This window comes from Loxodonta africana, chromosome 10, assembly GCF_030014295.1.
Source record: "Loxodonta africana isolate mLoxAfr1 chromosome 10, mLoxAfr1.hap2, whole genome shotgun sequence".
Lineage (NCBI taxonomy): Eukaryota > Metazoa > Chordata > Mammalia > Proboscidea > Elephantidae > Loxodonta > Loxodonta africana.
The window spans coordinates 87203993-87222066 of NC_087351.1; the positions used below are offsets into that span (position 1 = coordinate 87203993).

The window sequence follows — 18074 nt, forward strand, 5'->3', positions numbered from 1 at the left end:
GAAGCAGTGGTCTGTGTGGGTGGGTGGACAGGGCTGATGGCCAACCCCGACTGACTGCAGATGGCAGGCGTGATGAAGCCCTGGCTTAAACATGGCTCTGCTTACAGATTCGTGGTTAGCTCATCTTGCCTGCAGCGAGGCCATTCCTATACAAAGGTCTATCACAGGAAGAAAGTGAATCCCAGAGGATAGAACTAGAGCTGGTAGGTAGAAAAAAAACATTGGGATTCAGTGAAAAGATTTCTCCAGTTAACGTACAAAGTAGGTATTTTATCGAAAGGAAGACGACTGTAAGCCCCATAAGATTAAGCCCAGGGCCTTGCAGAGTACCATGTGTGCAGTGTTTGTTGGGATGGTTGAGGCTCAGAGGTTCATGACCCAACTCGCTTAGTGAGGCGGTGGTTGGAGACAGGACAGTAATAGGAAGAGGTACACAGACTTGTGAACTGGCTCCACCAGGCTCTGACCAGTCCTATTGTTTCGCCTTGTTGAGCCTCAGCTTTCTCAGGATGTCTTAGTGAGTCACTGTGGGGGTTAAACTAGTTTTTTATCCCTACCCCCACCCCACACTTTGACCCTCTTCCTAGACTTTTCTTCCTCTTAATTTTCCATTGCCCCTTTCAGACCACCACTTCCCTTCAGGCTCTGCTGGGGGTACAGGCTGACATGCCGTTCACCTAACCCTGCTTCATGCTTCTTAGTGGGCCCCAAGCTCGTGCATGCCTATCACGAGCTTCTCTGGGGGAAGGCTCTCTGGGGGAGCCTTCCAATTACCCACTTCTTGCAGAGCCGCTCTCATGTTAATGAGGCAAGGACACCACAGGCAAGGGCAGGTTTTATTTTGTGGGGGGAGGATGGGGGCAGGCAAACCAGGACCAAGGACCACAGAGAATTATATACAGGTGTGCTCTCCTGTGTCTTCTGCCCCTGAAGAGCACAGTGGCCTCCCCACAACACAAGTCTCTTCTGAGTATAGTTGGGCCTTCACCACAGACTGGAGAAGTGTCACGTGCCACCTAGTGGTGCCCTGGCACTGGAGGGAAGGAGCTGGGGCCCAGGTCCAGCAGGCTTCGGTCTTAGGCGCTACACCCCCCAGTGACTGGGGGAATCACTGAGGAGGGGAGGTGAGCTGAATAAGAGTCCCCAAACCTGGGGGATTGTCTTTGGGTAACTACTTACTCCCAGCTCTTCAGAGACCGGAACCATCTTGCTTCTGGCTAAAAGCTTGAGCAATCCTAGCATTGTGTGGTTTCTCATTCCAAAGGGGGATAAGTAAGAGTGGGCACTGGAGGGAGTAGAACCTCAAAACCAAAACGCAGAATAGTAAACAGGATGAATGGCCCAGAGGGGAATCATTACAGGCACAGCTGGTCTTAGCTGCCTTAGCCTGGAGGCTGAGTTGCAGTCTCTTGGACCCCTGGGGCAGGCCCCGCTGTCTCTTTACAGCGGTGGGCCGGCTGGGGGAGGGGGCTCTTTATTCTGTTTCATATTGGCTCTAAGTGGTAGAGCTGTGTATTCCTCCCATCCTCTTCCTCCTCTCTTATTTTCCCCTCCCTGCCCCTTCCTTTTGCTTTCCAAAGTCTGAAATCACAAGATGGGTGACCTGGTCAGGAGTGGGGAGAGGATCCCCTTTTTTGCACCTTCCTGCCACACACACTGCAGATTCTCTGCTTCCCCAGCCCCCACAGGAAGTGCCTCTGGCAGAAGAGGTCTGCTGGTTGCATGGCTAAGATGACAGCCAGAAGGGTCCACTACGCCAGTGGACCAGTGGCCCTGAGATGAGCTCCAGCCATGTCGCAATTGGGGCACACCTGATGGATGGGTGAGTCCCAGAACCTCATGGCAGGCTCGCCGGGTGGTCAGTAGTTAGAGCCACTGAGACAGAAGGCACCCTTTAACGTGCCTAGCACGGGGCCTGGCGCAGAGCATGCGCTCAGCAGGCATCTGTTGACTGGTGGGTTGAAGGGGTCTCAGCTGCTTAGGGGGTGAGTGCTCACTGCCTCTCCCCCTTGGGCGTGATGAGAAAGGACTTCTCCAGGAGCTGGCTGGGGGACTCCCAAGTCCCTTCTTGGGTGGTGGCCCCAAAGACAAGGCCTGGAGAGAATTCTGAGGCCCAGGGGAGGGGCTGAGTGGGAAAGGCGCTGCCCACATTCTGAACCTGAGGCCCATTTATTAGAGGGGACAGCTTAGTGACAGGCGGAGAGAAGAGGAGGACCAGACCAGGCCAGCTGCTTCCTTCGCCCTCTCTACCCCTCCTACCCCACCAGTTTGCTCCACTGGATAGTACTGAAAAAGGGGTGGGCCTTGAGTTTGCTGACACCACCGCCTCTAGCGCCCAGGCGCTGGCTGGGATCAAACTGCAGCAGCTGCGGAGAAAGGCCTGGTTAGCACTCTGGACAGCCCTTCCCCATCCCTACTTCCACTCTCCCCAAGGCATGGGCTGACCTCCAGTGAGTCCAGTCACCATGGTCCCAGTAAGGGCTCAGTCCCTGCCAGCCCTGGCCCCCAGAGCACCCAGTTTTATCAGGGGAAACAGTTGGTGTCACTTGGCCACCAACATACAGAAGAATTGTCCCTGCACCTTCCTGTACATCTAGTATGCAGGGCAGCTTGTCCACACACAGGCCTCTACCCTCCCAGAACCCACCCCCAGTCATGAAGCCACCTCCTCTAGGCTGGCTATACCTCACCTCAGTCAGCAGGGAGGCCGCAGGGCGGCTGAGCCACTCGGGCAGCTGGAGCTGGGTGTGGGCCTGGATCCCTGAGGGGTGGCCCTGGGACAGTGCCTGGGAAGACAGAGGGAGCATTGTCTATACACGTCCCCTGGGGATGATGATGACGGTGATTGACGCTGATGTGGTCTTTTGCTTAGGATCAACTGTATGCCAGATACTACTAGGTGTGGGATATTTCCACAACAACCCTCAAGGCAAGGATTAGTATCCTCATTTTAAAGACAAGAAGTGGGCCTGGAGAGGTAAAGAGACTATGTGGAGTTGAGGGTTTGAACCCAGGCCCCTCTGGCTCCAAGCCTGCTAGAAGCAACAATTCAGGGGTGTGAACAGGGAACATCACTGGGATTTGTCTGCTTATGGAAAAGAAATCTCCATGGGCTACACATGTGACAGCAGTCCGTGTCATGCCACTGTCAGGGAGGGCGAAGGCACGGCTGTGGCAGCAAGAAAGCAGGACCTCTCTGCACCCTAGAAAGGTGCAGCTCTGGGGGCCAGAGAGCTCTGCCTGGAGATAAGGGTGAGCTGCAAGAAATTTCCACGAGGAAGGCCAGGAACTCTGAGCCAGAGAGAGTGGAAGATCTGGGACAAGAGAACCACCTGTGGGGATATTTGCACCCAGGGCTCTCAGAGGTTCTGGGCTCTGGAACAAAAGCAGTCACTCGAGGAGGGAGCCAAGGTGGACTGGTCAGATCACTCTGCTTCATTCTGGCTATTTCCTGCTCAAATGCAGTTTGGCCTCACCCTTGCTGCTTTATGTAACCAGCCCCAGGTACTGTGCTGAGCTCAGATGGAGGAGGACAAAGAGCTGAGGGCGCCATCCTGAGCAAGGATGTTTGCAGGAGGAACCCTGAGCCCTTGGCGGACCCAGGCTGGGCAGGGCAGCTGCTGGCCCCTCTCCTCCACCCTCCAGCCAAGGTCTGCTGTTATAGCCCCAAAAGGCATGGGTGGGGGGAGTGAGCAGCAGGGAGAGAAGGCTGGGGGTGATGATCCAGTGGCCCTCCAAGGAACACAGCTGTGTCAAATACCATCCTCCCTCGAAGCCTAGCCCCAGACCAACTCTTCCAGAAACTTCCTGACCATCCCAACTCAACACTTTCACATGACAGTCTCATTAGCTAGTAGTCTGCTGTGCGTGTGGCAGGGGTAGGTACTGAGCCTGTCATGGCTGGAGGTTGCGGGTGACTTCCTGTGTCTCTCATGGCTCATGGGGGTGGTGGAGTGGGGGGGAAGGCAGCTGTGCTGGTAGGACATCCAACCCAGTAGCCAGCCAGCCTCAGCCCAGACACCAGCCTGCCCTCAGTGGTACCCACCCGGCTCTCCACGCTGCCCAGCAACCTACCATTCCTGTCAGCAATTCGTACAGCAGAGAGCCAAAGCTCCACCAGTCGCAGGCTTCAGTCGGCTCAGAAATCCCACCCACCTCTGTGGGAACAAGAACACACCTGCATATGTCCCAGCCCCACCCAAGAGGGTGGGTCTCCATTCTACACATCCTGCCCAGACACCCACCCATCCCCTCTGGCTTCCTCAGCCCCCAGGCACAACCCACACAAAGGAACCCAAGATCTACAGGCCACTCCTGCCCCACATCTCGCCTGGAGCGCTGTACAGATTGTCTGCGGCCTCCCTGCAGCACTGGGGCTCCACTTCTGACCACTGGCCAAAATACGTGAGCCTGATGTGACCTTCTTGTCCAGTGTGGAGGGACAAGGAATAAGGGGAACAAGAATTCAGGTTAGCCATCATTGTACTGCTGGCATGGAGGAGCGGGCCTCCAGGGCTCCCCCCTCCAACCCAGTCACAAAGCAGGCCCCCCTCATGGGCATGCATGTTCCCCTGAGGCCCAGAGACCGCCCCCCGGGCATTCCTAAGGGCTGCTGCTCTAGACTTACGGGGACAAAGGCGCTTGTTCTACAAGCTGAGCCTTGGCCAACCAGCCTCTGGCCTAGAGTCCTGTGTCATATGGCTGGATGGAGACCGGGGCAAAGCAGATAACTGCTGAGGTCCCCTTGGCAGAGGGGTGGGGTAGGGTGAGATGGCCTATTGTCCCCCCGCCACAACCCCGCACCCCCCATCCCGGCACCTACCTGCCTGGTCCAGGAGCAGATTCCGGGGGTTGAGGTCCCGGCATAGCACCCCCTGCTCGTGCAGCGCCTCCAGTGCCACAAGGGTCTCCGCCGCCCACTGCTTCACCTGCTCCTCCCTCACCCTCCAGGCGCCCCTGCTTGACCCCAGACCGGCCCCATCTGCCAAGGGGCAGCTTGGACCTCGGCCTCGGCCACAGCCCCCCAGCACTCGGCCAGCCCCCTCACGAACCCAAGGGAGACCCCGAGGGTGCCTGGTGTCCAGGCTGTGGCCAGGTTCCCGCCTGGCTTGGAAAGGCTGGAGGCAACTCAGGGCCTTTGGCAGGTCCAAAGAGTGGGAAGTGCTGGTCCTGGCTGTGGGTTCGCCTTCAGCCTCTCTCTGGGGTCTGATGGATGGGGCCTCCCTGGCTGGGGGAAGGCGCTGAGAAGTCCTTGAAGGCTCCAGGGGCATTCTGCCATGCCAGTAGGGGTGGCCCGGGGGGTGCAGCACTGGGCTCAGGAGGCTGAGGCGGGAGTCGAGCTGAGCCTTCATCCTCTCCTGGGTGGAGCCAGACTCGGGTCCAGACTGTTGAGGGTGCGCCTGGGAGAGCAGGTGGGACCAGAGAGTACCTCCTGGGCCATGCAGAGGGAGCAGTGAGCATGGGGACAGGGAAGAAGAGGAGCATGGACACTGACTCCCTGTCCCACTGCTGCTTCCCCTCTGCCTCAGGTGTGGACACTTTACCTTCCAGGTGTCCCCGCCTAGCTCAGCCCCCTCACCTCTGCTTCCTCCATTGCTCGGCCTAGCCTGCCCCCTCCTCTCCTCCACTTGTCGTTGGGTGTTGTCAAGTTGATTTCGACTCAGAGCAGCCCCATGTGACAGAGTAGAAAGTCCCCATAGGATTTTCTAGGCTTTCTAATCTTCATGGGGAAGCCCTGGTGGCATAGTGGTTAAGTTCTACGGCTGCTAACCAAAGGGTCAGCAGTTCAAAACCGCCAGGCGCTCCTTGGAAACTCTATGGGGGCAGTTCTACTCTGTCCTATAGGGTCGCTATGAGTCGGAATCGACTCGACGGCGCTGGGTTTGGTTTGGTTTTTTAATCTTTATGGGAGCAGATTGGTCTTTCTCCGGAGGAGCTGCTGGGTGGGTTCAAACCACCAACCTTCCGGTTAGCAGCAAAGAGCTTAATTGTTGTGCCACCAGGGCTCCTCCCCCTTCCACTTACCCAGCCTCAAAACATTTCCTACACCTCCTGAATGCCACCCCTGGTCTAGGAGCTGGGGACAGAGGAGACTATGGCTGGGAGACAGACGGTGGCAGAACCTGTGAGAGGTCTGTGCAAGACCAAATGACACAGCACTCCTCCATGGCCCAGCCCTGGGAAGCTCTCCTTTCTGGGGCACATTTGTCATGCCTTTTATTCCTTCCTTCTTTCCTTGGTTCAGCTACAATTTATTAAGCACTTAGTATACACAAGTCACTATGGTAAGTCCAAACCAAAAAACCAGTTGTTGTCGAGTCTACTCCCACTCATGGCAAGCATATGTGTGTAAGAGTAGAACTGTGCTCCATAAGGTTTTCAATGGTTAATTTTTCAGAAGTAGATCACCAGGCCTTTCTTCTGAGGCACGTCTGGGTGGACTCAAATCTTTTCGTTAACATCGAGCACACTAACATTTGCACCACTCAGGGACGCTATCACCACTATAGGTGCTCAGTAATTAGTGTTACACAACCCAGCTCCTGTCATTACAGCTCAGCCACCACCATCTCGTGTTCCTACACTGAAGAGTAGCAAGGGTGACAAAGGACACATCTGCAAACATGCCCTCATGCCCACCTAGGGTAGGGCACCCTCCCCAGGATGTACCCCCCCCCCTTAGCCCCACACAACCCCACAATGGCCTGATCCTGTCAGTCATCCTCCAGGAAGGCAGGTCTGTGCCCAGGGCTCAGGATTTTTAAGGGGACAAGTGAGGACAATGCCCCAAAGGCCCGAGAAGCTGAGGGATCCCTCAGGCCCCCTCACCTTGCACATGCTCCAGGTGCAGGAAGATGGAGTCCTCACTCACAAAGTACCGAAGCAGCTTCGTCATGTAGGGGATGCCATGTGGGATGATGGTCAGTCGCTCCCGGCTTGCCATGTGGCACCTGGGCAGGCTCTGGGGAGGGAGCAGAGTAGGCAGGTCAGCAATTGCTGCTGCTGCTAGGGGATGTCCTAGCACCGGCTTCAGGGACAGCCAGATGAGGAGTGGGAGGCACCCTGGGGAACAATTACCTCCCCCAGTTCCTGATCTGGGTCCTCATCCCCCATGAAACCCAGGCCCTGCCACCCTTCTGGCCAAGGATGAGGCAACATGTATGAGTCTGTCTGGGAGGCAGCAGGCATGCTTAGGGGCAGAATGCGCAGCTTTTGGACTTGGAGAGTGGCATGGGCTTCAGATGTAGGTTCTGGGTTGGGTGTCTCCAGAGAGTGGAAGTCTCCAGGAGCTCTGAGAAAGCCGCAAGAGGAATGCGGAATGATGGGGGCTGGACGGCACCTGCCTTCACCACGAAGGTCGCTCCAGTCGCTGGGTCCTGGACCAGCTGCACCTGCCAAGATCCAGGGGGCACAGGTCAAGGGACACACTAGCTCCTGGGGCTCCATGGCTCTAGCCCCAACCCCCAGTTTCCTCCACCAAGGCTGACCCACTCCAGGGCTGGGCAGGAAGGGCAGGCTTGGGTGGTGCAGACAGCATGATCATCTCCCAGGCTGCCACAGATCCCATCCTGCTATGTATCCTTGCTAGACCTGCAGGTCTTAGCTCAGGAGCCACCTCCTCCAGGAAGCCTTCCCAACCCTCAGGTTGGGCTTGGGGCCCCTAATCTATCTCCAGTGCTCTCTGGGCTCACCCTTTGTTATTGTTGTTGTTAGCTGCCATCGAGTCAGCCCTGACTCGTGGTGACCCCATGCACAATGGGATCAAACCATTGTGCTCCACAGAGTTTTCATTGGCTGATTTTTGGAAGTAGATCGCCAGGCCTTTCTTCCTAGTCTGTCTTAGTCTTGAAGCTCTGCTAAAGCCTGTTCAACATCGTAGCAGCACTTAAGCCTCCACTGATGACTGATGGATAGATGGTGGCTGAAAATGAGGTGCCTCAAACCCAGGGAATTGAACCTGGGCCTCATGCTTGGAAGCTGGGAATTCTGCCACCTTTGTTGTGGGCTGTCGAGTTGACTTTGACTCATAGCAACTCTATATGACACAGCAGAACTGCCTATAAGGTTTCCTAGGCTGTAATTTTTACGGGAACAGATCACCAAGGGAGCCGCTGGAGCCAACCTTTCAGTTTAGCAGCCAAGTGCTTAACTATTGCACCGCCAGGGCTCCTCTAGCACCTTTAGGGAGGCTTATCCCACTGTGTCTAATCTCCTGTCGCCCCACTGCACTGTGAGCTCCATCAGGGCAGGGACCACACTGTCCAGCTCTGTATTCTCAGAGCCCTGCATGGAGCAGGGTGTTTGGCTGGTGCTTCACACAGGTGTGGTGAGTGGTTCCAGGGCCTCAGCTACCTCAGCTGCCCAAATGAGCAGAAGGTGGTGATACATACCCATTTCCCCTTCCCTGCCCATTCCTGGGAGGCTCTCTCCCACCTGGGCCCAGGGCAGGTCAACCCCTCACCCCAGGCCCCAGCCAGAGCCCCTGATGCCATCCTGCAGGGTCTGTGGGTGTCACGGCCAGAAGGGACTTCAGTCACTTCCTCTCATCTCTTGTTCTATAAGTGAGGAGGCTGAGGGCCTGAGGGTATGAAGGAGCCATGCCCAGGCGCACAGGGACTTGTTATGCTCCTTCAGGTCTCAACTCCTGCCGGCCCTACCCCCTTCTTTTAAATACAGTCTATCTCTGGAGGTTGTCCTTAGGCAGCAGTCCTTTTCTTCCCACGTTGGTTGTAGTCAGAGGCAGCGCCTGCTAATTGCTGGCTCAGGGCCTTGTTTGGAGTTAGGTCCCCCGGGGTCATCTCTATGGCACCAGCAGTGGCCACAGCCACAGGTAGGGCACAGGGGCAGAAAACAGAGGCCTCAGCCCTGAGGAGGCACACGCAGAGGCAAGACCAGCACCCTGGGGCTATGACTCTTTGGCTGTGGCCTGCCCTGCAGATACTCCCCAGAGAGGGCCCTGGCGGGGCCTGTGGGGGGTGAGCTGAGAGCTGGGCCTTGAGGCCAGGCCTCTGGACAGTGGTGACAGCTGCCGCCTGGGACAGGAGTTGAGGAACGGGCACTGTATTTGGACCTTGAGCAAGTGACTTAACATCTCTGAACCTGTTTTCTCACTGAAAAGTGACCTACCAAATGAGAATTTAAAATGCCCATCTTCCCTTCGTCACTGGTTTGTTGAGGCCATACTGGGAAGGCACTTCGTGAATTGTAAAGGCATCAGAATGTCAGTTATTACATTTGCCAAGTTATGTGGCTCTCCCAACCTTGCTCTTCTTAACGTTCAAACAGGGTCCTAGCAATACTTAACTTCCGAGGTCATTTGTTGTGGTGGTGGTTGGGCTGATTTCGTGTGCAGAGTAGAACTGCTCCATAAGGTTTTCAAGGCTATGACCTTACAGAAGCAGATTGCCAGGCCTGTCTTCTGAGGCACCTCTGGGTGGCTTCGAACCAGCAACCTTTCAGCTAGTAGTCACATGCTTACTCTCTTGTGCCATTCAGGGACTTCCTTAGAAGTTGTTATGTGCCGTTGAGTTGGTTCCAACTCATAGCAGCGCTATAGGACAGAAGAGAATTGCCCCATAGGGTTTCCTAGGCTGTAATCTTTACAGAAGAAGATCACCAGGATTTTTTCTCCTTCAGAGTGGCTGGTAGGTTCAAACCACCAGCCTTTTGGTTCGAAGCCGGGTGCTTAACCATGGCACCACCAGGGCTCCTTGGAGGTCATTCCAAACCCGGGCATCAAGTCGATTCCAACTCATAGCGACCCTACAGGACAGAGTAGAAATGGCTGGTGGATTTGAACTGCCCACCTTTTGGTTAGCAGCCGACCTCTTAACCACTGTGCCACCAGAGCTCCCAGAGGTCATTAGGAGGATTCTATTAAAGCAGACAACTCAAGCAACCTGGGCCTACTACAACATGTCCTCAATAATCCACAGTGACTATTGTTCATATTAACACAGGGAAAGCCCCACACTTGCTATGGAGCACTTACTCTGTGCTGAACAATTTACGTGGATTATTTAATTCCATTCTCACAATCCTACCAGGTAGGTGTATAATTTGTAACTCATTCTATTGATAAATACATGGAGATTCAAAGGGGTTAGGTTGCCTAAGTCCCACCACTGAAAAGTGGTAGAGCCAGGATTTGAACCCAGGTAGGCTGATTCCACAGCCCTGCAGACTTAACTATACCTGGGGCTGCAGCTAGGTAACCTTGGCAAGTGCCGTCCTCTCTGAGCCTCAGTTTCCCCATCAGTAAAACGAAGGCAGAGGACTAGGTCACCACCCAGGGCCCTTAAGGCAGCAAGAATGAGTCATCCCTTCTGGCCACCAGAGGTCTCTCCTCCAACAGCCAGAGAGGCCCAGCCTGGCCCTGGCTTCCAGGCAAACTTGTGCAATGTTTGAAAAAGAAAGGAAGAAAACTCTGGGGACATTTAGGAGAACAGAGTTTCCCACAATACTGACACCCCGGATAATCCCCCACTGTCCCTTGCCAAGTAGGATTCCCCACCACACTATTCTGGACAAGGCCCTCTAATTTCCAGAGTCTGAAAAAACCAGCAGCGAAGCCTGGGGAAGCTGGATACAAAACTTGATCCATAGATTTATAACAGCTGTGTTTAAAAAAAATACTAAAATCTACCCATCTATCCCGAAAGAATGAGGCGAACACATTAACAACGACTGTCTTCGAGTTCTGACTCATAGCGACCCCACGTGACAGGGCAGAACTGCCCTATAGGGTTTTCTTGGCTGTAACCCTATGGGACAGTTCTACTCTGTCTTATAGGGTCATTATGAGTTGGAATCAACTTGACACCAATGGGTTTGGTTGTTTTTTAATCTTTCCGAAGCAGACTGACAGGTCTTTCTCCCACGGAGCTGCTAGGTGGGTTCAACCAACCAGCCTTTCGGTTAGCAGCCAAGTGCTTAACTGGTGCTCAACAACACAATAATCTTTGGAGTCAGGTAGGAGATTTTGTTTCCTCCTGTTACACTCCGGTGTCTTTCAGTGTATCTCAAAACGGTGGCAGAGGGTACATTTTTTCTGTGAAACCAACCGATCAAACAAAAACCCCTCTTTTGCTCAGTGGTCTGGGGGACAGAGAACTAGCTAGTCACTTGTCCCCTATGAACCTCAGTTTCATTACCTGTGAAACAATGATTACAACGCAGTGCTGTGCAACTGGACTTCCTGCCACAGTGGGAACGTTCTACATCCTTGTGGTTCAACGTGGGAATCTAGCCATATGCGGCTGCGAGACTTGAAATGTGGCTAGTGTGACTGAGAAACAGAATACTTAATTTTAACTGATTTAAATAGTCTTGGTGGCTAGTGGCTACTGTTTTGGATAGCAGTGGGCTTTTTTCCCCAGGGCAACTGTTTGGATTTAAAGGGACAGCTCTATAAATGAGAAAGTACCTTATTTAGGTAACAATTACTGTTGGGAAGATGGGAGGGCAGCTCTGGGTACCTGTTCTCACCTTTTTAAAAAAAAAAAAAAAAACTGAGTTCTTGGGACACAGAGATAATGAAAGCTTTGGTGAAACGCAGTAAACCCTTTCTTTAAAGAAGTCCCAAGTATCAAAAGCCCAGTAGGAATCTCTCATGGAGGAAACAAATCCAAAAGTTTCAACCAGGTTCTCAAACTCCAAGGCCTACCAGGGCAGGATATGTGAGGAGGTAGGCTGGGCAGAGTGGGACAGCAGTAACAGGACTCAAGCCATCTGAACTGGGTGGCCCCTACACCACCCTTTGCTGCCACGGGTGCTCAGTCTTTCGATTTTTCAAGAGAAGCAGGAAATCTGGACTTTTATATGAAATCTGGAACTTTTGAATGTCGGTGACTAATAAACAAAAAAACACCAAATTAGTCAAGTGTGAGGTCTAAATTCAGCAGGGGGGCTGTCTGTTACAAGCTCCGGTTTAAACGTCCCTCTAAATAACTGGGGCAGCCTTTTTTGGCTCCTGGACAAAGCACCGCAAATGCTGGGTGATGCTTCTCAGGCCCCCACACTCCCTGACAGAAGACCCTTGAGTATTCTGGTCAGCTGCCTGCCCAGGCCCTGACCGACCCAACCCCCCTCACCCACCAGCATCTCTTCAGTCCCTAGAGACCCCCTTCTCAGCCCAGTGAACCCCAACAACGGGACACCTTTGGGGGCACTTCACAGCTCTTTCTGAGGAAGCCCTCTGCTGCCTCCCTGGGCCCAAGGGCTGCTGCTGGCCTCACTTCCCCTCTTGCCTGGATCTGCCTGGCAGAGCTGTGGGATGGAGCGGGGCGGGGCGGGAGGGGGGGATAGCAGGCATCCAGGCCTGGCCTCAGGGACTTGGGCCCTGTGGCCTTACCACTTTCCTAATTTGGGGTAAGAGGTGTTCCTTGCTTGGGAATGGAAGCAGGAGCCAGGAGGTAGGTGGAATAGATATGAATGCCTGATAAAGTGCACAAAAGGCAAGAAGGGTAATCTCAAAACAGAATGGTTGGGCTTGGCTTTAATTTGTCCTTTCCACTTATGTGTAGGGCTCAGAATACTGGCTTTCTCAAGGCTCAGCAAGTGTGTTTCCTGGGGTTAAACAAACAAACTTGGGGAATTCTGTCCTATACCTCTCTCTTAGAGACTCAAAATGTACATTTGCATCCTAAAAGCTCTAAGAACTTCTATAATTGAAAAACAAAGAAATGTGGCTTTAACTCACTGTTTCCCAGTCTGACCCAGAACCCCTCTGTCCAGAACACCTAGAACTCAGCAGAAGATCCCACTTTGGGAGACGCTGACGTGGTCACCTCTCCAGCCTGTCCATGAGAGCAGCTGTGCTTGGCCCAGATCAGACGGCGGCCCACCACACAGACTAATGCAGCGAGAGGGGGGGCTTCACTGCAGATTGAAGCTGGCTGGGCCTGACGCTGACAGTCTGGGGCCTATTCCAGGGGCTTGGGAGAAGCAGCTGGAGCCAGGCCTGGGGGACGGGAGGCCCATCCACTCGCCTCCCCACTCACTTTTGTCACCAGCATTTAGAGCCATCAAGCATTTATTAAATGTCTTGGTGTGTGCCAGGCCTTTCCCAAAAATTACCTCATTTTAGCTCCCAGATCACCCCATGGGGAAGGATTTTTACCCCACTTTACAGACGTGCAAACCAAAGCTGAGGGAGGTGAAGGGACTTGCCTGTGGCACCCTGTGCATTGCCCAGGTGCTGGGGTGAGGGGCAGGTACCCCCAGGCAGCACAGCCTCCTCCTGGATGCGGTTAAGACATGCTGGTCTCCTTCCCTCTGTGGATTCCCAGACCCAGCAGAATCACCCGGTGAGATTTTAAAATTACAGATTCCTGGGGACAACCCTAGAAATTCTGACTCAACAGGCCTGGGGTGGGCCCCAGGTATCTGCATTTTTAGGATACGCCCCAGGTGATTCTGATGAACAGCCAGCTTGGGAAAGAGCCACTTTAGCAACCAGGGCCAGTGTGGACCCTCTGTAGGACAGGTTACGGGAGATGACAACATTCCAGCCACAGGGGGTGTCCAGCTGTGCTTGGTGGCGCGGGGAGGGGTCTGGGGAGAGTCTTGGCTGCAGCCCTGGGTACAGGGTAAGTGTGGGGTGGGAGCCTGTGGGAAGCGGGAAGTGGAGAGAGTTGGGCAGTGAAGCTGGCGGGGCGCCCTGGGCACAGCTTCGCCTGCGGTTTGTCTTGTATCTCCGAGGGAGTGGGTGTTCTGTGTGTCTGAGCTGGAGGGCTGCGGAGCAGCTACTGTCTGCCTGCCGCTTCTCGTTTCCCACGTTTCCCTTCTAGGACATGATTTATGTGTGTCGGGGCGGGGGATGTGGGGAACCACTGGACACAGCTGCTCGCTCTCTTTTGGCTCTCAGACCCCTTCCCACCCCCCTGGTGGACTGCGAGTGGCTGCTACAGACCCGCTTCCTCCACCAGCGCTCTGTCTCTCCCACCTGGCACCCCCAGTGCACACACCATGGGTCCACTCACCTTCTCGATGACTCCAATCACCCTGCAGCCCCGCAGCTGCTCCAGGGCAGAGCTCAGTGTGCGAATGGGCCGGAGCCGCAGGCTGCTGAAACCCTGCAGAGGAGAGAGAGTCCTGCAGCCTCAGGACCAGCCCTCCTCAGTCACAGCCTCAGCAGCAGCGGGCAGGGGCTTCTGGCCACCAGGGTGGTAATGCGGGCCACAGCAGTAGGACTTGGGTATGGCGGACCCCACCTCACAGGGACAGACCTGAGAGGAGAAGCCAGGGAGCCCACAGCCCTGTTTAGTCCCCTCCACGAAGTGCTTGGGACTTCAGAAGCCCGCTCTCAAAACCCCCATCCACAGGAGGCAGATGATAGCAGGGTGGTGGGTGAGGAAATAACCTGGGAACATGCAAGTTTCAGAGAACAAGACTCAAAGACCAAGGCCCCCTACTTTGAGGAAATGCAGCCTTGCAAGTATCCTGGGAGGGATATGCGGGTGTCTGTGCAGGCCCAGGTGTGCACACGTTTTCAGCCCTCACCGTGTGAGTGCCCACTGGGTTAGGAAAGACCATACGAGGAGAGTGTGTGTGCACGTATTCATGTGTGTGTGCACAAGTGTGTATTCATGCCTGCTCCAAATGCTGCGTGTCCATTCACAACAAGGACAGAATCACGCGCATATGCCAGCATGTGTACCAGCTTGTGTGAGGTCGTATACACTTGTCCACTACTCTGTGAGGGAGTGAAGGTGGATGGGAGGATGATTCAGTGTTTGGAAAACGAATGATGCAGGGCCCGGCAGACAGAGGAAGCTAGAAGGAGAGCGGCAGCAGCATTCCTGGCCTACATGCCCACCCTGCCCTGCAGCCCAGGACAGTGGGCATGGCAGTTCTTCACCTATGGGCATGGGGGCCTCCGGCTCTCCCATCAGAGCCTCCCCCCATCAGGCCCTTGGGGGTCTGCTCACCGTGCCTTGGCTGGCTCCACTGGCCAGCGTCCTCTGCAGGTGGCAGTTGAAGATCTCCTCTGCCCGCCGCAGGTACTTGGTAATTTTCAGCTTCACAGCCTCACGGCGCTCCTTGTTGGGATCGACTGTGAGGGGATGAGGGTCACCATGGACTGCCCTGCCCTTTCCCTAACAGCCTTGGAGGGCCAGGGTTCCAGCTCCCTTTGCCCCGCCCTCTGCCCTCCACAGGAGACAGCTCCTATTTCTAAGGCTGGCTCAGCAGATTCTGACCCCAGATCTGTTTTGGGGCCCTCCCGGGGTGAGTGGGGGAGACAAGCAGTGGAGGAGGAGGAAAGAAGATGGCGGGAAGGAGGTTGGGAGCCACTGTTGGCATCCCTCAGCTGACAACACTTTATAGCTGGCACACTCCACCTCCTGGCTGTAATCACACCCTGGGAAGGGACAGGGTGGGGATTTCCATGCCCATTTCTCAGACCAGAAGACAGAACCTCTCAGAGAGTGCTACTTCTCCCATCTCTGATGCTCACTGTGATAGAGGCCAGGGGTAGGGGAGGGTAGCAATGAGGACTGGAGGGCAAAGGAATTCTCTGGGTAGGCTTCGAGCCCAGGCTTTGAGGTGGTCTCTTCAGGACCCTTTCAGTAGGGTAAGGAGTTTAAGTCAGGGCCCTGCCCAACTCCCACCCCCCGCCTGACCACCACGGTCTCAAACTGGCCTCTCCACTCCCAGCAAGGAAATGCTCACTTTAACCTGAACAAGCCGCTCCTCTCACCTCGAGGCCTTGGCTGTTCTCTCTCTGAACACCGCCAGCCCTGTCTGCGGGACAACACACCTACCCTTCTTCAGGGCTCAGATTCAAGTTTTGAATTCCGCAAAATAGCCTATGTTCACCCAGCCTGGCCACAGCCTCCCTTTTCCATCCCCCATTGCTCCTCCCACAGGGGGCCATAATTGTCCACCATCAGCTCATTGGTCTCCCCCACTAGAATGCAAACTCCCTGAGGGCCAGCCCAGCTCGAAGGGAGGTCAAATGTAGCGGTCAAGCCCACAAGCCTCTGGAGCCAAAATTGTTCAGAACCCAGCTTTGCCACTCAGTAGCTGTGGAGTCTTGAGCAAGTTAGTTAACTGCCCTAGGCCTTAGTTTTTCCATCCTGAAAATGGGGTAAAAAATAGTTTCTATACACAACAGCATATATAGCAGTTTCTACAACTATGAGGCTCAAATGAGTTAATACAGGTAAAGCCCGTGGAACAGTGCCTGGCATTATTATTATTATGTTATTAGTTGCCATCAGTCAATTCCAACTCATGGTGCCCCATGTGTTGCAGAGTAGGTTTGCTTGGGTGTAATCTTAACATAACCAGATTGCCAGGCCTTTTCTTCCTGAATACAGCTAGGTGGGTTCAAACCACCAACCTTTAGGTTAGCAGTTGAATGCAAACAGTTTGCACCACCCAGGGACCTGCCTGGTAAACTTTTTTTTTTTTTTTAATACCAGTATATAGTAACTGCTTAATAAATACTGGCTAAAAAAAAAGAAAAAAATTTTTTTTTTTTATTATTACTGTCCCTCATGGAGGCCCTGAAGCGCCAGCCTAGTGCCGGCTCACCCAGTGTGGATGGACGTGCAATGGCCCACCCTGCCCCACCTCGCCTGCCTGGTCAGCCCTACACGCACCATGTATGCCTCGGAGCAGCACATCCACACCATTCTGGTAGTGGTTGAAGGCCGCCTCGTAGTCCTCGCTGACATCGCGCTCCAAGGCCAGCCGGATTTGAGTGGCTGCGTCCACCAGGTAGTCGTGCTTGGTCATGTCAGGCACCCCGGGGGCCACCCGGTTTCGAATCTGCTCCAGGTACACACGGGCCTGGGACCGGGGTCGGGAGCAGGGCTCAGGCTCCAGGCCAGGGCCAGGTGGGCACTCGCAGGCCACCAGGCTCATGGCTGCCCTGTGGCTGGGACCTGGAATGGGCAGACATGTTAGGGGGGACCCAGCTATGAGTGACACCTCTGTCTGAACTCCCGCTTCCTCCACTGAATGTTGGGGAGACTAATAGCTTCAACGGCTGCAGGAATTAGAGCTAATGTGGGAAGGTCCCTTCACTGGTCAGATGCTTCCTCAATGGAGGTAATAACAGAATAATAACAAGATTTGGCCTCTGTTCTCCCTTCAATTCAAATCCAGTGTGACAAGTATTTCTTGAGCACCTACTATGTGTTGAGCACCGGAGAGAGCTGGGGATATTCCTAATTTGGAGCCCAGTGTCTAGGACACATTAAGCACGTGGAGGCCACACTCTGAGCCTGGGGAAGGGGCTCTGGGCTCAAAGGGCATTCCTCAGGCTTCTCCCTCTGCCTCTCATGTTCTCCCCTCCCTCTTCCTCCTCTGAGGATCTCATTTGTCCCCCTGGGATCAGCTCAGATGGCACTTTCCTGGTCAGAGTGGACAGTTCCTGCTTTACTTCATTCCACTCCATCCTGAGATCTGAGGTCTGTGGCCAGTGAGTGAGACCCCCACAGAGAGCAGCACTGGGCACAGAGCTGGGCGTTAAAGCCTTTTGGCACCTGAAATGACTGAGTGGCACATACCACCGCATGCTGAGGAGACAGAGTTAGAGCAGGGCACGAAGGCCAGCTCTGTCCTCCTGCCTCCACCTCTGAGAAGTCCAGGAGGCCGTGTGGCCTCTGAGCGGTATGTGGCTGAGCAGCCAAAGTGATAAGAGCAGCGGCTGCAGGAAGGGAAGGGGCTCCAAGAGGCCAGTAGAACTCACAGACCTTATACCTTTGCTTTCTCAGACCCAGTGGGAAGGGCCAGACCCGAACTCCCAACCCCTGGCTACTTCTGCCTCTTGTGGAAAGGGAGAAGAGGAAGGGGTTTGGGGGCCTGGAACCCACATCCCTAAGGCATTGGAGGGCTGGGCCCTTGCCAGGAGGCGGCCAGGAGGAGGAGAAAGAGGAGAAGGAGGGAGGCCGCACCCTGCCTACTCCACCCAGTCCAGGGGAACATGCGGCTCTGGGGCATGTACCCCGGGGTACGCCGAGGTGGCTGCGCTCCCCGGGCTACCTGAGTCAGGGCTCCGGCTCAGGAGCCACCCCACCGGGCGGGTCTGGCCGGGCACAGCCACATGGCCTCGCCTGGAACAA

General features: G+C 54.8%; 1 protein-coding gene across 4 annotated transcripts; it reads right to left on the minus strand.

Annotated features, from left to right (window-relative positions):
- Positions 1 to 14: 14 nt before the first annotated feature.
- RPS6KL1 (ribosomal protein S6 kinase like 1) lies at positions 15 to 16872 on the minus strand. 4 transcript variants are annotated; one of them, XM_064292755.1, is made up of 10 exons: positions 16608 to 16872; positions 14931 to 15055; positions 13983 to 14075; positions 7344 to 7391; positions 6829 to 6961; positions 4331 to 4420; positions 4075 to 4157; positions 2260 to 2366; positions 1416 to 1417; positions 15 to 200 (listed from the first exon to the last, which is right to left on the minus strand). In XM_064292755.1, exons 1-10 carry the CDS (start codon positions 16870 to 16872, stop codon positions 121 to 123), a joined length of 1026 nt encoding a protein of 341 aa, XP_064148825.1. In that variant the 3' UTR covers positions 15 to 120. The 4 variants fall into 4 exon arrangements, with proteins under 4 accessions (XP_064148825.1, XP_064148824.1, XP_010587052.2 ...); XM_064292754.1 differs by lacking the exons at positions 1416 to 1417; positions 2260 to 2366 and adding exons at positions 2686 to 2786; positions 4823 to 5431; XM_010588750.3 differs by lacking the exons at positions 15 to 200; positions 1416 to 1417 and adding exons at positions 2691 to 2786; positions 4823 to 5431 and having other exon boundaries at positions 1996 to 2366.
- Positions 16873 to 18074: the final 1202 nt, after the last annotated feature.